This window comes from Drosophila montana, unplaced genomic scaffold, assembly GCF_035044405.1.
Source record: "Drosophila montana isolate Dmon_TW-CO22-7 unplaced genomic scaffold, ASM3504440v1 contig_3846_1, whole genome shotgun sequence".
NCBI classification, from domain to species: domain Eukaryota; kingdom Metazoa; phylum Arthropoda; class Insecta; order Diptera; family Drosophilidae; genus Drosophila; species Drosophila montana.
Genome location: NW_026998718.1, coordinates 35,181 through 47,468, shown reverse-complemented (window position 1 = coordinate 47,468; position 12,288 = coordinate 35,181). Strand labels below are relative to the sequence as shown.

The 12,288-nt window shown below is 41.5% G+C and overlaps 3 protein-coding genes across 5 annotated transcripts; 2 read left to right on the top strand and 1 right to left on the bottom strand.

Annotated features, from left to right (window-relative positions):
* Window positions 1–1,422: 1,422 nt before the first annotated feature.
* Window positions 1,423–3,419, top strand: Sprn (Spermitin). 3 transcript variants are annotated; one of them, XM_064696324.1, is made up of 4 exons: window positions 1,423–1,539; window positions 1,639–2,309; window positions 2,369–2,917; window positions 2,965–3,419. In XM_064696324.1, the coding sequence occupies exons 2-4, from the start codon at window positions 1,640–1,642 to the stop codon at window positions 3,249–3,251; spliced, it is 1,506 nt and encodes a 501-aa protein (XP_064552394.1). In that variant the 5' UTR covers window positions 1,423–1,539; window position 1,639; the 3' UTR covers window positions 3,252–3,419. The 3 variants fall into 3 exon arrangements, with proteins under 3 accessions (XP_064552394.1, XP_064552392.1, XP_064552391.1); XM_064696322.1 differs by having other exon boundaries at window positions 1,619–2,309; XM_064696321.1 differs by lacking the exon at window positions 1,423–1,539 and having other exon boundaries at window positions 1,570–2,309.
* A 384-nt stretch (window positions 3,420–3,803) lies between these two features.
* Window positions 3,804–5,971, top strand: CCDC151 (Coiled-coil domain containing protein 151). Its single transcript, XM_064696362.1, has 6 exons — window positions 3,804–3,873; window positions 3,937–4,379; window positions 4,447–5,141; window positions 5,202–5,454; window positions 5,511–5,763; window positions 5,829–5,971. Exons 1-6 carry the CDS (start codon window positions 3,804–3,806, stop codon window positions 5,954–5,956), a joined length of 1,842 nt encoding a protein of 613 aa, XP_064552432.1. The 3' UTR covers window positions 5,957–5,971.
* A 3,740-nt stretch (window positions 5,972–9,711) lies between these two features.
* Window positions 9,712–10,903, bottom strand: LOC135438142 (peritrophin-44). The gene has a single exon (XM_064696326.1). It carries the CDS (start codon window positions 10,846–10,848, stop codon window positions 9,871–9,873), a length of 978 nt encoding a protein of 325 aa, XP_064552396.1. The 5' UTR covers window positions 10,849–10,903; the 3' UTR covers window positions 9,712–9,870.
* Between the last annotated feature and the right edge of the window lie 1,385 nt (window positions 10,904–12,288).

The following is a 12,288-nucleotide window of genomic DNA, read 5'->3' as shown; positions in this document are numbered from 1 at the left end:
GTTTTCTTTGCATTTTATGCATATTTCTGATTTAAATTACGCTATTTACTCTGACCACTCTAGTTGTATTTATTTTTTTGTATTTAACTGCAGGCGCTTATCTCTGTACGTTCAAACAAAGCGAGCTTGTCGGGAGTGACCGACTAGGAGATACCCTGAGCCCAGTGCCAGGCATCCTTCTTATATATTCAAACTTATTTCAATGAAGACTTACACAAATGCCCATACACACGGGCATACAAAGTGCGATGCTATGGAAACATTTATCAAAAAATTAAAACTAAGTATTTTGAATCAAGGTATATTAAGGTGTCTCTTGCCACTTAGCTCCAAGTTCCAATTTTCTCGATATTAAGAATATATTTATATAAATTTATCATCAGACGGAATACATACTAATATAGCTAGATTTGGTCGGGTATAAGCATATATTCTTTATAGCTTTGGATATGGCTTCTTCAGCCTGTTAATCTCCTACTGTCATTCTGTATTATTAATAGGTACAGGGTATAAAAATGAATCCCGGATTTTCTGGTCAGTGAATAGTAAAAAACTCTCCGTTGTTTGCTTTTCTTTTGTTTGACCCTGTGGCTATCTTTGTTCCTGTGTTAAAACTCTTTAAACAACTGAAGGACAAGTTGTAATTTGTGTCTCTAGCCACGTTTTCATTTCTGCATTTCTACCTATAATTACGTATACGATGAGCAATGTGAAAAGGATAATTAGACGCAGTGGCCGCATTCCCCGCTAAAATTGTTTCCGCTTCGTATACAACAATGAGTAACAATTCTAGGGCGTATGATGCCAATTAAAAGAAATGTGAGATAGAATATTAAAAATATGTAGACGCATGGTTGCGATTTTTGGCATGATTTTAAAAACCCACCTTGCATTGTTGTTTCGAAAATTCAATAATTGTCTTATTAGCTACAAGCTCATTTAAAAGCTATAATTATAATGTTCTCTAACAAATTTAAGAAAAATTAACTATTTACCGGTTGTTTTTCACTACGAAAGAATGTAAAAAAGAAGTAATTTTCACTAGTGCTTTAAGCTTTTAAGCTCTTACGGCTGGGATGTGCGTTTAGTGTCAGCAAGTCAGTTAGTTTATTTTATATATTCAGTAAGTCGGCTGGTAAGTTAGAAGGAAATAAATGGGAAGGAAAAAAGTTCATCCACAACATACATTTAACTAGCCAGCAATGGAAATCCGTCATTGTCATCATGGAAGTAAATTTGTATGATTGATTTTAATGAGGCAAAGACCGATTGGCCTCTTCGTGAAAATCAATATGTGTTAATAAGTTTTGCATGTTATACACAATTTTAATGTGAACAAGTATTAAGTAGTTTGCTACATCCAACTGCAACATTTACCTTTGTTTTCATTTTTTATTTTTAATTCTTTTCCCTGGCACCTAGCACCGAGAGACATCATAGTTTTTTTAGAACCTTGTGTTATTCTTGCCTCAGCAATCCGATGTAGAAAGCCTATACATTTCAATAGTCAACAACAGAAACATTCCAGAAACGGCAAATGTGAGCATTTTTCGGTTTTTTGTAATCTAGTAGTCAGTCATTTGAGCAACAGTATTAATATAACGTTTTTAAATTACAGTGCATTTATTTATTTTTCAGAATGTTGGAAGGTAGCAAGATCTCAACTCGCTGTTTGGATGCACCAAGTCGACGTTTGTTCGATTTCAAAACTAAAGAGCCGCTGCTAAGCCTGGGGCCCATTACCTATCTGAGACCTGTCTACACGTTTGAATTGGCAAGTGATTTGGAAAAGTGCTTAGATCTGCTCACTTGCACACCTTCAGAAGAGTTCGAAATGGACTTGTCATTGCCTGACATCAGGCTGAACACATTTGCACCTAACAACAAACTAAAGATATTGCCAGAGAAAATTGATTATTCAAAATTGTTGTCGTTTGAGTCAGAATCGGGTCTCGATCCGGTGGAACGACTACCCATAGCAGAACAGCAATCTGTAAGGGGCCAGGAAGAGGACTGTGAATTGTACTTTATAGCTGATGTGGATCAAGGCTATGCTGAGTTAAAGGAAGTAATCGTTTCTGATAATAGAGAACCCCAATCACTGGTGCAACCAAGTTCGGGATTATTCACGGGCCTCTTCAAGAATAGATTCCTTTCTTCAACGAGTATGAGAAATTTCTTCGGCGATGCTAATCAAAAGAGGATCAGACTGGCAGGTCATGGTTGTAGGAAGTGCAAACTATTAACTACCGACGACGTGCGGTTAATTTTGGAACAAATGGACCAAGATTTGCCACGGAATTTATCTGGTATGTGTAGAGATAAATTGCTGTTGCGTTGAGACTAATATTTTTTTTTTATCTAACAGCCATTTCCAGCACAGGCGTAACTACTCCCACAAATGTGCATTTAGCTGGGAAAAAAATTAACAATTTTCCTCTTTCGGTATATGAAGAAAATATTAATTGTTGCCGACCATCTCGCAAGTCGGAAGAGTTTAACATTCCTGTTGAAAATGAGACTGGGTTAATTGATCCTCTCATAGAGGAAAGTGTTACAAGCTGTGATAGTCCAATAGACGATACAGTTCCTGATAACATCGAGGTATTTGTAAATGATATCGTCTCATCCAAGCATCATGCAGAGGATCAGGAACTAATCTTACATCCCGTGGAAGTTAACAACGTTATCTCGCTTAACGAGGAAGTGAAAGATTCAATTCATAACGAAGGATCTGTTAATCCAGTATTCAAAGAATCTGAGAGTGAGTCCGACGTTGAACCAGAAGACAGCTTGATTGGTAAAACTGAAGATGAGATGATTGATCCAATAGCTATTAAGGAAACTGGTGTGCAGATATTCCGCGAGCCGACGAATCTTTTTGTTTTCGATCATTTAAAGCTTTGGAAGAAAATAGGTAAATAATTACTAAGACATGTCATAAAGTGTTAATTGAATTCTTAGGCGAAGGACGGATTGAAATTTGGAGGCAGCCTGAGTCTGGTAACTGTTACATGCTACTCTGGGACAAGAACACAGGTAACCTACTCGTGCATATGCAGGTGGATGGCAAATGGAGCGTCAACTATTTGCCTAAAAGCAGCAACAGTTGCCGTTGGGTGTACTACAATTACGCTAACTGTCCAAAGGGAATTCGCGAACCTTTGGCCTGTCGTTTTCGAGATTCAAACGTAGCATCTCAGTTTGTGCACACTGTGACTAATTGTTTAGATAAAACCAGCTTGAATTAAGTTTATTTTGTATTATGTTTTTTGGTGATTTGAATTTTATTCTGTTGCCCGTTTTCGAAACTCTATTGTACAAATTATGTTCGCTGATTACTGTTGTGGGCTCTGTTGAGACACTAAGAAAAATAAAAATCGTTTGTAACTAATTAAATTATTATAATTATCGTGTAAGCGAGAAAGAGCAATGACTACTAGAAATTCTACAGTTGACAAAGAAATACCGCAGGAGAGCAGTATCAAAAGAAGTATCGATATACCTATCGAAAAGGGCAAATTAAGAGAGTTGGAACGGTTCGAGTTCCCAAGTCGAATAACAGTCTATAGCAACTCGTTAGCGACTTTTAATAAAATAAAAAGAATATTTTTGAATCACAAAGCATTGAGTGGCAGCCGCAGCGACTTGTTTGCTAGACAGCTGATTATTGCGATTGGTGGTTGCAGGCTAGAACCGGTATTCAAGTTCGTTGTCATAACAAGTTGTTTAGTGCATTGATCAAACAAACCCACCGGATTGAGTAAAATGTACAATTTTAGAAGCCAATTGCTGCCGGCGCCATGGAATCCGATAAATTGAATGATTTAAATAGGCAAATCAATGAGATTAAGAAACGCATTTTGTTGGCCGGTGAGTTTTCCTTGATTTGGGTGACTTCACAACATGGATTGATTGTTTTATGCATTTTCGTAGAGGGCCAAAAGACAGCCAATGCCGCGGAGTGGCAGAAGCAGAATCGTATTAACTGCGACACTATTGGAACACTGAAAAAGGATATAAAGGAGCTGACCATTAAGGTAAGTCGTCTGCGCCATCCGCTGCAGCGGCCTGTGGTAATCAAAGACACCAGCTCTGAGCCGCGCAAAAAACAGAGTGCCACGCCCACCATTATTGTGGGCAAGGCGTCTTATCCAATTGGAGCCAAGAATGCCGATGATGCCATATTTTTGACTGATCTCAAGATAACTGAGAATCGTAAGCAGATGGATCTACTGCGTCATCGCTTCAAGAGCCGACAGCAGCACTTCAGCAGGTTGGTGGAGAAATACCGAGAGCTTCTAGCGAACAAGGAGGCGCAGAGTCAAAACTTGGGCGAGAAGCTACCGGAGACTCTCGAGGAGGACGCCAATCGAAAGGTGAGCATTTCGCTTCTTATACATTATCACTATGGATAAACGCATCTGACAAAGTGGGTCTCCTTAGCTTGTTTGTCAGTTGGAGAACGAGATACATCGCACGAATGTACAGTGGATGGAAGCTGAACACATACGCAAGAAGTACCGCTCAATCGAAGCATCGCTCATGACTGATGCGGAGCGTTTCGAGCGGAGTTTGCGCGAACTGGAGCATTCACTCAACGAACAAAAGGCGGAGATTGAGCGCCTGCAACAGGTGCACAATGATGCGATTGAAATGCGTGATGCGGCAAAGGTGATACTGCAACGGCAGGAGCAACAGGCCAATCTCTCACAGAAGACGCGCGAGCGGCAAGCTTTGGACTTTCGAAAGCAGGTGGAGGCACGTAAGCTGGAGCTGGAGCGTATTGGCCGGAAGCTGTTCGCTGAGACTAAGACGCTTGTTCATCAGGATAGTGTGGGCTCTAGCTCGGGCGACCAGCACACGGCCAAGACGGAGAACGGTGAGGAGGAGCCGGTGTCGCAGCTCGAGAGCGTTACGAGCGACATGGAATCCCTATTTAAGCAGCTGATGGCGGCATCCGGCGCCACCTCACCCTTCGAAGTCTTTGAGCGCTTTAGCGCCCAAAAGGAGTCGGCCGCACGTCTCACTTATTTGCGAAAGGCAGCTGAGGCCGAGAAGGCCAATCTGGAGGCAGAGCGCGAGGCGCTGACTAGCGAGCTGGAGATAGCCAAGTTTTCGGACGTCAAAGAGAGTGAAGTGTAAGTACAACAGCTTTAGGTCAGCGTAATTTAGTTAATTAATTTCTGTATGTTAAACAGAAATCAGGAGGTCATCGAACAAATCAAAAATAATATAGCTGTCATGGAACAGGAACGCCAGAAGGACACAGATGCCGCTGACAAGTCCATGGGTGTGCTCAAATATCTTAAGGAGCGCATTTGCGAGATGATATTCAAGGTGCAGGAGGTGGACGAGACAAACATCGACATGAAGGAACGTAAGCTGCACATTAGGGTCGCGGAGTTGCCCAACTTTTTGACACATGTGGCCCAGGATGAGGACTTAATTGAGGTAAATAGCGCATCTAATAGTACAGGCTTAAGCCCTGATGTTTTTGCTTTTATCAGATCCTTAAGTTGAAAATTAAAAGCTGTCAAGAGCTCAGCAAACCAGAAGACATACCACCACTTGAAATACCTAATCTCGACCTAGAGGAGGACGAGGAAGACGGTTACCAGCTAGAGCCACCCAAATCGCCATCAGTGCCCGAGGGCGAGAAGCCGCAGCCCATGCCTATGTGCTACTACAACTTGTTTGCGGGACGTTCACAGCGTGCGGCGGGCACTTCTTCGTCTTCGCCAGAACAGGTGCCGGCAGTAGGTAAGTGAATGGGTGAACCAAATCAGAAATTCTAGTTGCTGTAAATGGGATTCTCTAACTTGCAGTGGCCACAACCGATGATGACAATGAGGTGCCATCTCGCAACTATCTCAAACGCCAATCCGTGCTTATTGTGGACTCGAAGTCACGACGGAAACCATTCCGACCACCACCCGGTGGCAGGCGCAAGTAGTTTCAGAGACAGAGCGTGGATTAAAATTAAAAACATTAAAATATGTTGTTTGTAGTTTGTGTTTCACTATAGTTTTTTAAGCTAGAACCCATTTAAATACTTCCATTTGCGTCTTGACTTCTGATGATTAATATTCCCTCTTTAATTTTTCTTATTCGAATCCATTTAGCAGGTATGTTAGATAGTCTAAGCCTACACTATTAGTTTGAAATAATTTTTGTATAGCGTGAGTCGAGTCGTACGTTACACTTCGGGATTTGCGCGTAAAAATACAAAATTTCCTTAACATTTTTAAGCCATACGTCCCCAAAGGTATCTAATATTCGGTGTGTCGAAAATAGCGTTTTATATTTATTATGTAAATTTTCAATCAAAATGTTCAAAGTTTTGTTTATTTGAATTTTGGTACAATTTTTGCACCTTAGGCGCCGGATAGGTGACATCCGCTCACGTACCATGCCAGCGGTTGACTACGCTTCAGACGACGAATAGGGTTTCGCCTCAGCAGGTTGTGTGGCAAAGAGTTAGGGTGGATAATAATCAAATCATTTTACCAAAGAAAGGAAACACATATATAATTTTAAATATGTAATGGAATGCTCAGACAGTACCAACTAAACTTTAAGCGCATCTCATATAAGCTGAATTCTAAACAAAAATGAACTGTGTGTGCTGTGAATATTACCAGTAGTGGGATGTGATATGTGTCTGCAACAAATTGAAGTCCCCTTTGTGCGATATAATACTTATCGAAGCATGTCTCGACCATATTTCAGGAAGCTGTCGCTCTGGCTGGATGAATGTCAGCGGCTTCAGCCGAAAGACGTAACAAATAGCTGTCCAGGCGATGCAGCACGACGAGGAAAGTAAACAATATTTATTGCAGCAATGAGGAGGGACGGACTGACGGCAAATGAAGTGCAAAGCGTAACAAAGTACAGACCGCGGCTGTTGCAAGAGAAATAACCTTTCAAAAATTGTCTAAGCCAGTGGAAGTTGGGCTGGACGGGTCCGGCAAGCGTCGACCCAGGCGACTTTCGTCCTAACTTGCAATAATAAAGCGCAGCGCAGCAGCTGACGAGGAGCAATCAACGCCAGACTGGCGAAGGCCACGATACAAGGATGCGATGGCGGCAGGGACAGCTGCAGGGTTCAGTGGCGAAGTGCAAACAAAGTCGCCTGATGATCTATTACATGGCCTGTTGGCGGAAATGCACAGCATCGAGTGGGATGAAGGGATGGTGTGGCCAGGGATCTGTGTTGTGTATGTCAACTAAATGTCAACAACGACGGCATCAAGCAAACAGCTATTTGGCAACACAGCCACAACGCAGCAACAGAGCCAGATATAATGGAAGCAAAGAAAAGCGAAACTTCTCAACCATGGACAGCATCTCATTCCCTTGGGTTCGGCAAGGTAACCAAGTAATCCAGCCGGCAGACAGAAAAACAAAACCTCGCCGTAGGCCGCAGGGTAGAACCAAAGCTACGGATAAAGAATATTAGGCCCAGTAAGCTGTTGCCTGGTGGCATTGGCCCTGACAACGCAAAGGTTGAAGTATTCGCCCTGAGATGTTCAAGGGTAAATACATAAGTAAGAATGTTGAGTCGAGACTGACCGACAAGCTGATACCCTCTTCTCAGTTTCGCCACATACATTTCTTTGAGGCATTTTTCATAAATACACATCACACATGCCAACGTTTTTTAAGAGGGTGTAGTGGGAGATACTCAAATACTCAAATATTATAGATTCTAACCTACACTTCAAATTCGGACCTTACCATTTATAGTATCTATAGTATCTCTCTATCGGGCATTCGGGATTTACTTGTTATACCACGCAGCCATTAATAATCCTTAAGAAGGGGTAAATATGTGCAATTATATACGGAGTTTCTGTAAAATGTGGAACCGTTGTCTTTAATTTGTGCGAAAACTCATTGTTGGCGTTTTTCACACTGCTCACAAAATCCACTGAGCTGTGTGGAAATGTGGGTCCAAGATTGTGTTAGCGAAAGTTAAATATAGTTCCCATCAGCTACAAACTCGTTTTTAAGGATTTACATAAAAAATCATAATTATGAAAAGTGCCTGTTGCTTAAAAATTAATATATAGATTTTAATCGTACCCTTACTAACCTATCTTGCGATTGTTCCACTCCTCTGAGTAGTACCGATGAGTTTTCTTTTTTTTCGGGGAACCAGTTGAAAAGTTATAACTGAAGTTTGAAAACACTTTGTTCGGGCAAAGTGGAGTAATAGCTGCTAGTATAAATTTTGTCTGTGCTGATATGATACGAATATATTTTAAGCGAGTTGTAACCCCGATAAGCTATGCTAAAACACACTACAATTCTGAATTAAAGAGCAAACGTGGCAAAAAAAAGTGTTTGGCAGCGAGACGCTTAATTTGTAATTGGATTGGAGAGCCACAGTCAGCTTAATTCACCTGGTGGCTGGCACTGCGGCCACGCCCAATTTTATAGCAATTAGGCATTTCAATCTTGCAACGGCAGTAAATCAAACGCCCATCGATTGCCAAGCAGCAACTAATTTGAAGCCAACCTACCACTGGGGTAGGTGTGCACAGTGTGGGGGTGAATACTGGACGGCGATTGAGGTGATGCTGGAGTCGTTCAATAAAACCGCAAAACAATAAATTTAAATTTCTCTGGCGCGAAGTAAAACTTTTTAACAGTGCATAAACTACAACCAGCAGAGCGCAGAGCCCTGGAAAAAATGTGCGTTTGTGTATGTGCTTATGTGTGAGCGCGTGTGTATGTGTGTGTGTACTGGTTTGACAGTCAGGCAAATAAATGAGCGGAAACGGAAACGGTTTGGGTTGCTGCTGGGACGGCCGTGTCGCTGTTTCGCTCTCTACCGTTTCGCCTCGGCCGCGGGCTGCACAACACTGCGAATGATAAATAACGTAATTTCTTTATAACTTTTCATTCAAATTTTCGGAATGCTTTTTGGCTACGCTTGTTGCTAGCACGCCTTTGGGCCACGTTTGGTTCGTTTGGCTGCTTGTTGTTAAGTAAAATAAATTGCGATTCCATGTAATAAAAGTCAATCATAATAATTCAATGACTCATCGTGTTCTTCGCTTCGCTTTCGAGGCCACAATGGTTAGCTGAAACCACTGCCCGCTCCTCTTATCTCTACGCTTTACACGCTGTCAGGTCTGCTCCTGATGTGGACACAAAGCAGGTTAAGTCGAAAATACGTTCAATTGGCTTGGAGTACAACGAACAAACCTTTGTTTACCCTGTATTTACACCGGGTGTATTTAGGCAACAGAAGGCATACTCTATCCTATACTTGAAAAATTACAAATAAAAGCACACCAACTTATGCAGGGTTAATTCTATCTTTAAGCCATTTAATTTCTCGATAAGTTTTTTTTATAATGGATATGTTCTTAAGAAATTGCCGGGAAGCAGATGCTTAGGCCACCAAAAGCACACGTGTTTGGAAATAAATTTCATAGGTAATTTATCGGAAAGGAATAAAATCCTTGGTAAGCAGTCGCCTAACAAATCTCGAATATTGTTAAAGTTTTTGTACATCTTCTACACTTCTGCGAGTTTGGAAAATTATTAAATCAGAAAGTCCTCACAAAAACATGGTGCACCAGATGTTGCCCGCCCTTTAATAAGTAGCATCGAAAAGAAAGTGTGAAAAAATCGCCAAAAATGTTTATTCCGCATAAATTTTGTCTTAACATTTCTTGCCCCTCTGTGTTGATTTGCTTTTTTTTCTTGGGCCTTTCTTATGGCAATCGGGTTTTGTGCAAATGAATAAATCATTAATTTTGCGGTATATTCTTAAAACACAACCCACACATATAAATATACAAAAAGATGTACTCATAGATCTAACCTAACTTTAATTAAGTTTTCCATTGGAAATCAACCATCCATAAAGCATACAGTATAGTTCGGAAAATCCCTAATGCAGGCGCCTCTCTTTTCGTCAAAGTATGGTAACTCTTCCGGGCATTTACCCATTTGCTGAGATGTCTGACCTTGACAGTATATATATTCGGAGCAACCTGAGTTTATACCAGCGACTAGGGACGAATTCAGATTACCACACCGATCATACGGGCAGCTGTAGGACTCGGGTGTAACACACTTTTGACTCCACCATTGGAAGTGAGTACCGTGTGGACAGCTGTGCCAAATACCGAGGACAGATTTGGAGCCGCACTTGTAGTAACCATGGCAAGTCTGGGCATCTGTAATAAGTTGAATTCCTGAATGGTTATCCTGATAGAAGTCAGCACAAACGGAGACATCCATAGCAGGAGGCGGATAATTGGCAGGCTTATAGCCATTTTCGTCACTGGGACAATGGTTTGGACGTGTTGTCTGACAGCGCCCGGTGTTGTAGTTGTAGTAACGAGCAGCTGTACAGGCGCGCCGAAAGCCTGTTCCACTCTGACACTCCAAGTAAAGGCCACAGTTCAAGGGGTCTCCCAGGGTCGTACCACTCTGCACATAGCCGCATATGGAAAGAGTCTCCTCTGTACATCCGTTTGCACTTGAAACACATGTCTGCAGCCTGTTGCTAAACACATGCCCGCCGGCGCAATAATTCTCTTCAATATTGCCGCCCTCGTCATCACATTGTTTGTATTTTCTGCAATCCAACGGGTCAGAAACATACTCTCCTCTCTGTCTCTGAGCACAGAGTTCCCAATACTGAGGTGCACATCGCACCAGATGCGCCGGCTGGCATGTTCCTGATTGGGCATCGTAAAACAAGCCATTGGGGCATTCCCCTTGAGCCGCTAGCTTATTATTTTTGCAGTATCCCCAGCTGTGGCAGTCTCTCGGATCTCCTATGTAGCCACTACCGGGCCAGTAGCTGCAGATTTGGTTCATGGCAAGTCCGCACGTTTGCCACAGAGGGACAGCCAAAACGATGGCGTGTAACCACCGGCTGGAAACTAAAATAAGAGATATTGAGTTTTACCCGCGCACACAGCTCATTGAATTTTTTTTACCTCTCATACCGCTGCCACTATATCATTCGGTATTGCCAACAGAACTAAGCGTTGAGTTGTGAATATTCACTGCGTCCCACACGAAGAAACAGTCCCAAGAACTAATTACTCGTAACTTGTAACATTCGATTTTGTTTTTTTTTTTTCGTCGCTATCGATAAGAGCTAGAAACAATTGATAGAAGGGATTTCCAAATTCATAGAGTTAAATGAATACGCGTAAAAGCATTTGTGAGTACGTATGTCTGCTGATAAGGTCTATACTCAATTGGTTGGGCTACCAACACTATCTCAAATGATAACAATGAGACTGATTTTTCTCCGCAACATGAGTATGTCTATGCATATATCTATCTAAGCCATTTTAGGAATATTTTAGCCCACTTACCCCATAAAATCTGCATATTTGTGATACTTTATGAGCTTATAAGACTCAAGGAGCCATGTTATCACTAACTCAATTTTTTTTGCCATCTGCTAGTGCCATCCATGTGACATTTTCATGTGCAGACTCTTTCCTGAACTGCACTTCAGTTTCTTACACTAAGCGAGTGGCACAAGTAACGTAATTCAAGCATACCCAAGGAGAACAACAAAAAATTGGAAAAGTACAAAAAAGCGTGGACTAGTCGGCATTGCTCGATTAGCAGATACCCTGTGCCCAATGCCTAGCTGCCGGCAAACACATTCGGGCCTTCTTTTAAATAATATATATATTTTGATATCAATATTTTCAAAATTAACTTGAATTCATGAATTTCATGTGCCTAACTCTTAAAATAAGTCTCAGAGTCGCGTTTTTGAGACGCAGAAGCCACCTTCTGCCTGGTGCATACATGTCGACAAGAACATTCTACCCATTTGACCAATTCACAATGGGTATATGGTATAAAAGAACGATGCAAAAGATGCTCATCCGTATGTCTCGCTGAAAGTGTGTGGAGCTGGCGCCTTGTCGCCGACGTGCAGCCAATGTAAACTGCTTAGCTTCGGCCCGTTGCGTTTATTGACATTTTATGCTTAAGGACATGTTTAATATCCTCATCGCGCTTTTAATATTACCGCAAAAACGCGTTTCCATCCTATTTCTTAACTGCTTCATGAGGCTATAAAATAGTATGCATAAGGTTACTTGGAATCTGTTTTTTTTTAAAGGCATTTGCTACTTTGATCTCTACAAATTTTAAAAAGCCATCCTTGATATATTATACAACTCAATAGTATTCATTTCTGTTTTGGGAAAGCTTCTGTATGTGGTTGTATGTGTCAGTGTGTGAGTGTGCGTGTGTGTGTTTCGAGAAAAATCAGAAACGACAAGG

Coding starts and splice junctions, on each gene's coding strand:
- Sprn (XM_064696324.1), top strand. CDS start 1,640: ATGTTGGAAGGTAGCAAGATCTCAACTCGCTGTTTGGATGCACCAAGT. Junction 2,310..2,368: donor TTTGCCACGGAATTTATCTG/GTATGTGTAGAG, acceptor TTTATCTAACAG/CCATTTCCAGCACAGGCGTA. Junction 2,918..2,964: donor AAAGCTTTGGAAGAAAATAG/GTAAATAATTAC, acceptor TTGAATTCTTAG/GCGAAGGACGGATTGAAATT.
- CCDC151 (XM_064696362.1), top strand. CDS start 3,804: ATGGAATCCGATAAATTGAATGATTTAAATAGGCAAATCAATGAGATT. Junction 5,455..5,510: donor AGGATGAGGACTTAATTGAG/GTAAATAGCGCA, acceptor TGCTTTTATCAG/ATCCTTAAGTTGAAAATTAA. Junction 5,764..5,828: donor AGAACAGGTGCCGGCAGTAG/GTAAGTGAATGG, acceptor TCTAACTTGCAG/TGGCCACAACCGATGATGAC.
- LOC135438142 (XM_064696326.1), bottom strand. CDS start 10,848: ATGAACCAAATCTGCAGCTACTGGCCCGGTAGTGGCTACATAGGAGAT.